This window comes from Pinus tabuliformis, chromosome Q (assembly GCF_031772625.1).
Source record: "Pinus tabuliformis cultivar Carrire ecotype Pingquan chromosome Q, CPIR1, whole genome shotgun sequence".
Classification (NCBI taxonomy): Eukaryota; Viridiplantae; Streptophyta; class Pinopsida; order Pinales; family Pinaceae; genus Pinus; species Pinus tabuliformis.
The window spans coordinates 516,027,192-516,040,455 of NC_142296.1; the positions used below are offsets into that span (position 1 = coordinate 516,027,192).

General features: G+C 34.9%; 1 protein-coding gene across 3 annotated transcripts in view; it reads right to left on the bottom strand.

Moving 5' to 3' along the window:
* Nucleotides 1–13,264, bottom strand: part of LOC149220433 (uncharacterized) — a 186,600-nt gene that overhangs the window by 23,070 nt on the left and 150,266 nt on the right. For 2 of the 3 annotated variants that reach the window (XM_089384788.1, XM_089384790.1), the window contains exons 2-6: nt 10,327–10,464; nt 9,703–9,784; nt 9,546–9,622; nt 8,969–9,084; nt 8,732–8,849 (exon numbers count right to left, since the gene is read on the bottom strand). In XM_089384788.1, coding sequence (XP_089240914.1) covers nt 8,732–8,849; nt 8,969–9,084; nt 9,546–9,622; nt 9,703–9,784; nt 10,327–10,464 — 531 coding nt within the window. Of the gene's footprint in view, nt 1–8,731; nt 8,850–8,968; nt 9,085–9,545; nt 9,623–9,702; nt 9,785–10,326; nt 10,465–10,884; nt 11,353–13,264 lie in introns of those variants that run through there. The other variant, XM_089384789.1, reaches the window with a different exon arrangement.

Consider the following 13,264-nt stretch of genomic DNA (forward strand, 5'->3'; position numbering starts at 1 on the left):
TTGTTCTTGTAATTTTGATATATCATGTAGCATTTCTTCCTCTTCTTCATGAGTCATGCTAAAGCTTTCAGGTTCCTTACTAGGTGTTTGCATTTTCTTTCCTCAGGGCATCAGTTACCGATAATAATGCTTTACTATGCCCTTTGAATTCCTTCAAACCAAGCTTATGCAAAAATAAAAATAAAAACTACACACCTTTTTTCACTTTGTAGAAGCCTGATATTGAATCTGATGTATCTCTGTAATTTTGGATCATCCAGTTCTGAAATTGCAACCTGTGGTAGCCTTCTACGTCCTCTTTCCAATGCCACAAGTCTGACCCAATTTGGTTTCTCCAAGGAAGAGTTATGCGAAATCTCCCACAGTGACTTGATTATAGACTAGTTCAGTAGAGCAAACTTGTACGACGTGCCACGAGTCACTTTTTCAACCTATGGATCTGAAAAATGCCTGCAAGAAACTACAGTCCGTCCTCTTTCTGTACCTTCTTACGAAATTTCAATCCGATCCCCAGAGAGAAAGTTATGACGATTTTCCCCAGGTCACCTGTTTGGACTGTAATTCAGGAGTCTGCAAAAAGACCAACTTCCTCAGATCATATCTCCGCAAATATAGCGCGAAAAGCTCTGAAATTCGGACCCAAGGTTCAGCGCGATTTCTTCTCAAATGGGTTTTTTTTGCGACTTCTGAAACGTCACAGAAAAAAGTTATAGCGAAAATGCCACGATGACCTGTTTGGAGCAACGAAACCCTAGAACCCAAAGCTCTGATACCAAATGTTATGAAACCAGCTCAAGAAAAGATAGAAAAGATAAATCCACGCCTTAGAATTCAGTCTCTTCGAGGGGGAAACCTCCTTTACATTACATAAATGAACAATTCTTGGATGATTCAAATGACAAAACCTCCTTTCTATATATAGGAGTCTAAGGAGCCACAATATAATCCAGCCGACCTAACAATAATAATATAAAGCCACAAAAATAACAATAGAGGGATTCTATGGGGCACAGAAATAACAATATGGGGGTAATAGGGGCACAACAATATAAATAAGGGGTATAACTACAATAGTAATGGGGTAATCACTAGTATTATAGGGACCCAACAGTGGTTTCTAAATAACTGTCTTTTCTTGTTTTGTAAACAAAAAGCAAATTTTAAATATAACTAAAAAGTAAAAAAAACACATAAATAAAAACACTAACAATGGCTGACACAACCATTCCTAGAAATGTAAATGAAAATGAAAACTAATGAAATTCAAACTGTTAGAAGAGACAAACTCCCAGCCATGACCTCCCTGAGCTGGATGCTCCTGCATCATGAGGTGGGATGAATAGTTTCCCATATTCATCATAACATAATTATCTCCACTAAAATATCACCATATGAAAACTTGTTTGACTTTTCAACCTCAAGCATCTATAGTTCCTACAATACAAAGCACAAATTTGCACAATGGTAGACAACAAAATTTGTCAACCACATTTGAACCACCTATTTTAGGTGCAAGATACATTGCAAATGTCCTCAATGAAATACAAGGAGTGACACAACAAACACCAACTTAACCACAAGTTTGACGTCAAAGAAGTATGGCTACATGTATAAAATAAAGGTTAAAGGAAATAACTTAAAAATAAGATCAATTTGATATGGAGCATTTATGATTGTGAAACAAGAAAGATAAAGATATCAAGTTGAATCTTTCACCATATTTGGGGATCTACCCAATATTTCACATCAAGAAACTTAAACCCTTCAATTCACTAATGCTTTAGACATTACCAACCCATTGATACTTTAGATATAAGCAATTCAATCCCAAAAATGGCTGAACCCTTGGAAAGAGATACAACACTACAAATCAAAGAAAAGATAAGGAGAAGTGTGGACAAATTATGCCAAGTGAGATGACAAAGGAAATTACCTTCAAGTAATAGATAGTTAATGGAAAAAAAACTACTAAGAGAAACTCCTCATTTGAGATGAGATGATGGACAACCATCATCGTGAAAAGGGGGAGAAACTCCTCATTTGAGATGAGATGATGGACAACCATCATCGTGAAAAGGGGGCCGCTTGATCCATCCCTGTGTTATGACCTTTCATAGTGATGTAATAAAGGTCTAAGGGTACACTAGATTTACTGTTAATATATGTATGGTGGTCAATTACTGTAATGTGGAGTAATAATTAATAGAAGTTAACTAGGGGTTGCAGGAGGGGAGGGATCCTCTTGGATCCCGGAGAACAACAGGTACAGGTAATAAAGTATGCATGGGGACTTCGCAAGGCTTTTAATAACGTGGCAGAAATGTATGGATTACCGTTTGGGCAGAAATGTATGGATTACTGTTTGGTCTTTAATTGGAAAATGAAATATTCATTTATAAGATTATAGTAATTAGAGACTTCCTAATAACAATCTAATTTCTACTTCAAGGATCTTCCCCAAAGACAAACAATCTCAATCTTATTCTTCACAGAATTAGGACTATCCTGGACTCTTTCCCTCAGAAAGCATTTTTCCCTGTCCTCAAAACTCTGAAGCAGATGAACCAGCAAATCAAGCTTTTTATATGGAAATAGGACAAACTATAATAGATGGGCAGAGGTGGTGGAAAACTATACCATAAGGTTTCAAATACAAAATCAAAATTCTCTCTCGTGTCTTAACATCAGATATAAATAGATATTATGAACAATCGATCCTTGCAAATTCTCCATTGATTGGCTCCTTAATAGAGATGGAAGTATTGAATGCACATCGAAATAAGAGGAAGTAGGAAGGGGAAACCATCCACGAGCTGGCAGGCATAGAATTTGTTCGGGTATTGCATGATTGGTCCGAGGACTGGGGACCTATCATCGCCTGGGCCTACAGTTGATTTCAATTCGCTCATCAAGTCTCCTCACCTCTAGAAGTCGACACTCTGAATTCTCAACTCGACAGAAACTGGGTCGCGGGCAAATCTAATCGGAGGAATCTAGCTCCTTGGCATCCCCGAAACTCTCAATCAACAGAACTCAACATATAATTGTAAAGCCCAATCCATCTGCGGCAATTGGGCTAGTCCGGTCATACCCTTCTTCTGTTCGAGTAGTTAACATTTATGTGTTATCTCAGGGGATTTGGGGTCGGTCGAAGTTGGCCATAAGGAGTCAAATTCATCTTTGCTTTTGCGTACTTCTCATCTCTTGTTAAATCCTCTGCTTCAAATGGAAAATAACAGCGAGAATAGTATATATGATGCTCTCAAAGGTCGGGAAGTATGCCTACTTTTCCCTCATCCTCCTACTGATATGCATCCAGATTATGGTACCCTGCTCCAGCTCGTTCTTCACCAAAATCAACTAATCCTGAACATGTATGAAGCATGCAAAATCTCCAAGCACAAGTTCGCCAAATGATTCCTGAAACAAGCTTCCTTCGCAATCAATTGGATGAAATACAATCTTTAAGAAACGCAGACAGACATCTCAGTCCTGAAGAACTGGAAGTGCAACGGCAATGTCAGTGGATACCCCCTACAGTATGAAGGTTTTTTGCAGGACTATATTATTATGTGGTCAATTTTGTAGGCTTTACAGTTGCAATATAGTTAGTAGAATGTCTGCTTCTAGATTCATAAAATTAGAAGAATATGGTTCCTCCATTTTGCCTGTATGTGAGGAGGAACCAGCTCTGAAGAGCTAGAATGTAAATCTTCTGGGATTTTTGGCTGCGATCCGTGCGCAAATTTAATATGATCTTTTACTCATTACTGTCATTTTTTTCTAAATACAGCTTACACCAGTGGTTGATTAGGGTTAGAGTATCTAGGTACTAGGAGCTATAAATTAGAAGGGAATCCTCTTTATGGAGCGAGAATTAATTATTATATCATTCTCATATGGAGAAGATATAGATTTGACCCTTTCTTAAAGATTTTTGTACAGTGTGTCTCTGCTTTAAGGGTATGTTGAACTAAATAAATGTGGGAATAATCTTCAAGCACACATTCTAGTTAGAGAGTGACATGAACAAGCCTCACTTGATAACATAGTTGAATTCAACTCAGCTTGATAATTCAACAATTTTACCGAGGTTGAACTTGATTTGGTTTGGTGATAACATAGTTGAATTCAACTTAGCTTGATAATTCAACAAATTTACCAAGATTGAACTTGATTTGGTTTGGTGAGATAGAATTTTGATTTGATATTGACTTAACAAATTGACACCATTTTAATTAGTTGACTCAACTCCAACAGCAACGTTCAAGTGACAAGGAGATCTACTATGAGTTTAATGGTCACCATTAGATTTGAAGTTTGTTACACAAGCTATAATAGGTTGTAAGTGACTAACAAACTCACAATGCTCTACCTCCTATTAGACCACATGAAAGAACTTCCATAATCAAGGTGTTATATTTCCATTTGGGATCGAAGACCTAGAGTGAAGGTTTACTCCTAGCACATGCATCATTTTCACTACTTGACATGAAAGAAATTTCCACCATTATGTCACCCTCCCACTCCACCTTGTTGAAATCAACATTCAAGGTGTACTTGACACTAGGAAGAGAATAAGACATCTCTTTCCACAATTTGACTCTATCTTGAGCAAAATTGGGCCCATAAACAAAGCAAAAATTAAATGCTCTACCCATGAGAAAAAAATGCAGTCTAAGCACATCAATGTGATGGCTATGTCCCTTGGCTAATCAATCATGTCTATAAAATAAAGTTCCACCGTAACAATATCTCCTCTTCCTTGATGGTCACTCATGGTGTTGTTACAACAAAATCTAGCACCCCTATATGATGTAAAGTCTTGAGCATCACCAAGATAGTTTTGTGCACTCAGGAAGGCTACCAACTATCACCATTTTAACTCTTCTTCACACTTTTGGTTGGCTCTTCTCCAATTCAATGGGGGTTTCCCTAAATTTAGGGTTGGTAAGGCTATTAAGTGGTGGCTCAAGGTGATTTTGTGAATAGTTAACCAAAGAAAAACAAATAGTTATAATAAAAGTGGAATAAATGAGTGGTGTGGGAAAAGAATATGAAGATAGAAACCTCAAGACCAACTACCTAATCACACCTTAAGCAAATGGAATTAAGGAAGCATAGATAAAAGAGTGAAAGTGCATGAGAATGTAAAGCAATAGGGCTACTATGTATGCAACAAATCAACATTAGCTTGCTGATTGTTATAGCAAAAAATTATTGGGAGCATATAGCTATCATACTTAAGCATTTGCCATGAATGTGTGATTGTGTCAATCTAGCAAAAATTTGATTTATTATATGAAATATTAACAAAAAATCAATACAAATGAAGGGTAAATCCTCACATTATTCTATCCAAATAGTACATGGGTCATTATAAAGGCAATCATAACATGCTATAAGGCTTTCCTAATACAAAATCAACACTTAATATATAAGTGTAGAGCAAAGTCTCGCATCAAATAAAAATGTACATCCAATTCTCCATTAGGCTCTAAGCATGTACTATACAAATATGAGGACTAGCTCCTCAATCTCCAATATCCCAATCATACATCATTGTTATCCAGGTTTGAGCTCAACTCCTTTAATAATAGACAATTAATTGTTTTCCTAGATTCATTAGTTCTCCTAGGAAAATAATAAAATATTTGGTTTATATCCTCATCAACAAACTCCCTATTAAAGCTCATAGTGAGTTGTTGTATTCATTGTCCCCTTATATATATATATATATATATTCTTCTCGTGGAAAATAATATAAAAATATTTTCATATTAACCAATTCTATAAAAAACAAATCAACAATAATAAAATAATGAGTTAACTAAGATCAAGCTCTAAAAATAACCAAGAATATACCAATCTCTCAATAAATAGATGTTATCTTTTTTATTTAAAACTTGATTCAAGTATGACCTTTCAAAGATAAATACCTCCTCAACAGTTAACAATCCCTAAAAGATACAAACGACATCTCTGCTTCATATGGTGTAGCGGGACAAACATGTTGACAAGTTGTTTGTGGGTTAGGAGGACCTCAAGTGTATAATAAGGGATATTAAATACGATATGGATGACATCATGTTTCGATTAAACAAAATTGAGCGCTACATCAACTCAGACTTGGATGTTGTTTCCTCGACGCCTCAAAATGGTGAAGCGGTCATTGATGCCACACCAGTGAACATGGTCAATGGAAATTCGTCTCCAAATCATCCAGTGATCATCCTTCATGAATGACTTCTTTTGGTGCTCTTCCATTATACGGTTTCTGTGTTGGGCTATTATGTTTTCTAACTCTTTTTTGTTATCTCTGCCTTATACTTTAGTAGTATGTATGTTTTGTCAATGTTCAGCTTAGTATGGTCGTTTTTTATACTGGCCTGTACTTATGGTTTTGTTGATAGTTGGGACAACTGTTACTCTTGGTTATCTGTGGACATGGACTTTGTGGTTGACAAAGTCAACAATATGCTACAACGCACATCAATTGTAAATTTTGTTTTTTGAATATCAATAGAAATTAAAGTCGGATATTACAAAAAAAAAACAATCCCTAAAAGATGAGTAATGAGGCTTCAAATATGTAGTCCATTAGCATGAAGGGAGGGGATGGCAAGATACAAAGATGTCTAAAAACAAAGGGGATAATTTAAATGTTTTATATTTATGCACTTTTTTGAGTATATTTTTAGATGAGTTTTATTTTAATTCTGATTAAAAATATTAGAATAGCATATTTGAATTATTACATCTATACAAATTGAATGTTTCAAAGTTCTAAATTCATTTATATATTTTAAAATACATTTCAAATTATGAAAAATAATATTTATGCCAATAAAATAAAAAAACACAAAATAGTAGTTAAACTTTGGTACCACGTCTCTAAATAAATAAACAAACTTGGATCCATCTTAACTTCAGATTTACTAAATGCTAAGAGGCACCAAATCTCTTTTCACTCTAAAAGTGGTTTACATCTCAAAAATTTAATGCCTCTTAATATTAAGTAAATCTAAAATTAAAATAAATCTAAATTAATTTAATTATTAATTATAAACATAATTATTAATTTTATATTTTATTTTATTTTAACCACATTAAAATATTAAAAAAATAAAAATAAAAATAAAATATACAAAACGTGTCGTACAACACCGTCCATATCGATCGAACTATAGTAAGTTTGGGCCTTCAAAAGCGAGTCATGTGATGAAGGTAACCTGGAACGTGTAAACGGATAAACCATGTTATGCGGGTAAGCCATCGGATGAATGTAGTGGGGGTCCGGGGACCACTACCTTGTGTGGAAGCAGTCCTAAAATGTTTAATTTTCCTTGTGTGGAAGCAGTCCTAAAATGTTTAATTTTCTTTTCTTCCACCTTGACCTCATCAGGTCCATACTGGAGTCAAATGCTATGAGAACACTGAAACATTCCAAATGCTATGAGAAGACTGAAACATTCCATAAAACCTATTGGAATACCAACCCATAAAATGATTAATTTTCTTCCATCTGGGGTGTTATCAGGGTCCACACTCGCGTTGAATCTATTGGAAAACCAACTTATAAAATGACTAATTCTTTTCCATCTTGGTTGGGTGTTATCAGGTTCTACACTGACATTTTATTAATGTAAATATCGATTTAATATGAGTTTAGAGGAATTTAATTTTTTTATAATTTTTTTTTATGATTATATATAATTAATTTTTTTTAGATTTTTAAATTTTCTTTATTGTGATCGACATAAACTAATTTTCAACTTTAATGATGGATACACTCTTACACATCATACTAGACTAGACCGTAGAATGAGCCATTCTAAACTGTAAAATGAGCCACTGGGCTCAATAAAATCTATTAAAAAACCAAACATGGTATACAATGGATTCTCGAGTTGGAGATGAATCTAGTTTTCACTTGGATTTTTGTTTCCATTCTGGTTGTTGTTTTGTCACTGACCATTGTTAATGGGAGTACTAACTTTGAAACTGTGTAGAAGGTTACAGGAGGGGAGCACCAAGTCCTAAGGGAGGTTTTGTTCCCAAACTCCTTTGGCTGTTGCGCATGACCCTAGGAGTAATAAAACACCCGCATGACTGACTGGTCCTTAGAACAGGGGAGGGGTTTTGTGTATTAAGACCAGAATGTGTTGTGAGAAAGATTAGAAAGCTTCGGACCCTGCACCAGGTATCTCATGGATAAGGAGGGGTTGGATTATTCCATAGTTTGGAGACTTGATCATCCTCCCTTTGATTAAGAGCAGAGACCCTGATAACTAGTTCCTTATTTGGTTTGCAGATGAAAATAAATAATGATCTTGTTACCTCTTTAAAACTAAGGAATATAATTTTAAGGTGTGAATAGTAACAACCCTCTAACACAGATTCATTGTTGGTGGGGCCTGTAACAACGCATATTATATTAGGGTTGTTAATAACTGTGACAGGAGTCCAACTGATTTTCTGTAAAATTCCAAGATTCCTAACAGTTAGACTAGTTTGACAAAACTACACTTCGGCCAATGAGACTAACACATAGTTGTTAACGCCATAAATTTAAGCTTGCTTTGCCTATTGCACAAAACTAATTCCTTTTCTTACAAATATTCTGAAACCAGAGCGTAATGACTAATTTTGCAGTGTTGAAAAGGCAATAATCAGTGTCATAAAGAAGATTTTTGTCATGCTATTTCTTTGAGGGGCACAAGGCACTTACTGTAAATGACTTTCCAACGTCAGGACTGTCTTCATCGTGCACAACAAAATGCCAATCTGGAACGTAGAGCCCGTATGTTATTGCAAAGTAAATGAGGAACACACATAGTCCAACAAGCCTGATGAGAAAATGCCCAAATCAGAGAAAGAGCTGAAGATAAAGGAAAACATAAAATTCATCATAAAAGCTGGCAGGTGGGAGAAAGGCAGTTGTACACAAGGATTTTGATGTACTTACCAATGCCAAATATATAACTTGAATATGGCAAAACGCTTAGAAGGTAGATTTGCAGGCCGTGCCTTTGCTGTTATTATCTCCACTAGTGACACCACCAGGTAGGACAAAGCGATCCGCTGATTCATACCAAGCATACTCTTTTATTTCTTGTAGCAACGTTTGTTCAGATAAGTCTACTAAATAAATCATCAAAGTTTATCAATCTAGGTGATAATGCCCCAGTTCCCCTGATCAATTTTGACATTGGATTATCCCACTGAAGGATCAATTTAACCTCTCAGCCTTACTGGTCATGGCAGGGGAGAAAAGAATTGGAAATTCCCCTGTCAGTGGCCCAAAAAGTCTCCATAACCACATAGTTTCAGTTTACCCACTGTGATAAAAGCCCAATAGACTGACACTGTTTAGTTTCTGGAAGGCTGGCCCACTAGTCCTAAATTCAAAGAACCACTTAGCAGTTACAAGATTACAAATACAGGTGACTGTGAGATGGTCGCAGTCTCTACTCTAAATCATATAATTCCGATCAATTCGTCCATTTATAATTTTGTTATGACTAGCTTCAATTCAATGTTACCTGAAGAATGCCACACCATCTTATTCTCTTCATATTGACTCCGTATGACAAATCATCTGGTGCATGGGAATAACCGCCTGCCAAAAGTAAAGGACATAAGCTGCGAGTCATTGAAAGCTGGATATATTTATACATGTAAATATGTTCTGATAAGTACCTTGCAAGAGGATTCCCCAGAAGAGAAGCTTCAACGTTCTCACAATTACCTTCTTAATTGCAGGCGCCATCTCAGTGATTCTCTGCAAAGACTCTGCCATTTAGTTTATGATGATAGTGTTCCAGGGAGTGCAGCAGTGGATTACAGAGGAATCAAGGAATGATTCCTAGAGTCTTATGCAGAGATTAGGATTGTAGCTTAACATAATTTTGTGAGAAATAGCCATAATGAAAGAATCCTACAATGTTGATGCAGGTGAACATGGTTTGATCTGAATGATTTATGATTAGCTTATTTTTCCTATAAGTTCTTGAAAGTACTGTTTTAAGGCACTATTTTCAGGCAATTACAGTGAGTTTCTAGGTTGGATAAATTATGTGTTCAGAAAAGTGAAAGTCAATAACAAAAAAAAATCCAGAGAAACAGGAAAAGAACTGCTATCCTGAATAAAAGTAAAAGAAAAACAAAAGCCATTTTCCAATCATGGGAAAGCGCTTTACTATATGAAATTGAACACCCTGTTAAAGTAATAGGTATATGGGTGAAAAACTATTTCTGAAAATTGATGCAATATATATTTACTGTGTTTCCGAGATGCCTGGATAAAAGCAATTGCTGGACTACCTTGAATCTGAGAGCAATTGCCACTCCTACAATGAAGAGAAAGAAAGGCATCACAAAATCTGCTAGAGTACACCCATTCCAAGGTGAGTGATTGATTTGCGGCCATTCTCCTCCTGCATCATCCACCAAAATCATCACCTGCACAGAATTCCATATCATCATTTTTAGGACTTAATTGAATTAACCCTGATCCCAGAGAGAGACTATGTAGTAGTATATTCCACGATTTTTTAGCCATGAAGATAAAACCAGCTTTCAACAGAAATAAAAATTCATAGCAGGAAAACGAGGTCTGGGCTTTTGATGCTTTCACAGAGTAACAAAAAGGAAAGTGATGGCCTCACGAGTGTTTGAAAATCACTATATATATCTATTCAACTGTATACTATCATGACTGTTTATGTGAACAAACAAACAAACATACTGAAAGCTCTACTTCACAATCATGGATTTACTCTACTGAATCAAACATTAAAAACAGAATCAGCTTAGAGCTGATTAGAGCTAAGGACAGAATTCAAGTATTCAATTCATTTTTTGTGGAAGACAGAAAGGTACTGCAATGGTGAGGCCTCGGAATACGTCCAAAGTAGCAACTCTAGTCTTGGTTTCATTGGTGGGTTTTGCAGGAATCGTCTGCGCATCTTGAATAACGATGACATTGCTGCTCTCCTTTGTTGATTGCTGCTGCTGAGGATTTCCATTGCGATGCTGCATCTTCCTCTGTAATCAACTTACAGGAGGACAACCACAGTAACAAGCTAACAAAGGATAATTAGACAAGTCTTCTTAATATCTTCTGAATGAATGAGTGAACAGAACTAGACGACATTGACAGGCACAGCCCCGCCCGTCATCCAATGTCAGATCCCATGGTCCACTGAGGATTAAAGTCGTCTAAACTACACTTCTCATTGAAGATTGAAAAGAAAGGAGCAGCCTTCTGTTGACCACATACTGGATAACACTTGCTATATTCAAGACAAAAAAATTAACCTGCTGTCAGTTCTAGTGTCTACTACTCTCATACTGAACATATATAAGAAGATTTACTATATTCAAGACAGAAACATTAACTTGCTCTCTGTCCTGGTTTTGAAGGTACAGACAAAACATGATTAGATCGTCGGAGAAATGTTTCCATAATAAGGAGGATCAGTTGAAGGCATCATTTTGTTTAGTAATCAAAGTCATTTGTCACGTAATGTTTTTTCTAGGGAGTTGGAATTCGACAATCATGGTGGGAAAAAATATTCTGAGTTATTATTCGAGAATATGGGTAATAATAGGAGATTTGACTTTTTACTAATATGGATTTTTTAAAATATTACATTATTTTATTTTAAATTAAAATAATTGTAAGTTATTTCAAAAAGGGTATTTGTTGATGGGACCATTTTATTATGGGATAATTTTTTAAGTTTAGATATTATTACTGCTATATGTATATATAAATTATAAACATTGTTATTTTATTTAATTTAAAATAATAATTTGGGTAAATAGTTAAATATGAGTTTGTTAGGTTTTATTAGTATAATAAATAAGTTATATAGTGGAGAATATTTGTAGTAGTTTAAATATAGTTAAATTAAGTAATAATCATTAAGGCATTGGTGTTTATTATGTGATGGTGAAGATTTGAATTTGAATTAGAAGAATAATAATGGTTTTGTCTAATTATCTAACATTTTTTTAATTGTGAATTCAGATTTCTGTGATCTATAATAAATTAAGAAAAAAATTTCAATAATTATTAAAATATATATATTAAATATTATTATTTTATTAAAATGATTTAATATTTCAATAATTTCTAATTCTAATAAATTGTTTTTTTTTTTCCGAAGGTGGCAAAACCTATCAAACTCAGGTGTCAAATCAACAGTGAGGACAGTCATCTTTGGCTGTTATCCGCGAATGTCAGTTTGACTCATCACTGTTATCAAGGAAAACCACGCCACCTGTAATAACCCGCTGGTGGTCCGTAAGGGAGCAGGCTTTCACTCCTGCCAGATGCCTCTGGATCTTGGGCCGTTAACCTGTTTCCTTACGTCCGAGGAAGACGAGCTCTTAGCCAAGCAGAAGCATTTTTACGGCATACTCCAGGCCGAAATTCTAATAAATTGTTGTAATTAAATATATTTTATTTTAAATTAAATTTTATAATTAAAATAATTAATAAATAAAAATATGAATTACATCATCATACATATGTCATTTGTATTTTTTGATTCTCTTACACGATGAAAAATGATTAAATCTATTCAAAAAATAATTTAATTTAAATTTTATAATTTTATAACTAAAATAACTAATAAATAAGAATACCGTAAAACTGTTTCTGCTTGGCTAAGAGCTCGTCTTCCTCGGACGTAAGGCCCAAGACCCAGAGGCATCTGGCAGGAGTGAAACCCTGCTCCCTTACGGACCACCAGCGGGTTATTACAGGTGGCATGGTTTTCCTTGCTAACGGTGATGAGTCAAATCGACATTCGCGGATAGCAGCCAGAGATGGTTGTCCTCACTGATGGTTTGACACCTGAGTTTGATAGGTTTTGCCACCTTCGGAAAAAAAAAAAAAAAAAAAAAACTAATAAATAAGAATACAAATTATACCATCTTGCTTAATTTAATCATGCAATGTGTCATTTGTACCATCTTGCTTAATTTAATCATGCAATATGTCATTTGTATTTTTTTATTCTCTTACAGCATGAAAAATGAAAACATGTTATATGTGATATTAAAGATTAAAATTAATGTTAAATTCGATTCAAATATTTTAATAAATAAAGTTTGATTCCGTTTCACGTACGAGATTTTGTATTGGACGATGTCCTTAACACACAACTGGCAAGGAGATTAAAAAAACAATAATCAAATCTATTTAGTACTAGTAGAATCTCTGTGAAGGATCAACCCATTAAATATGAGT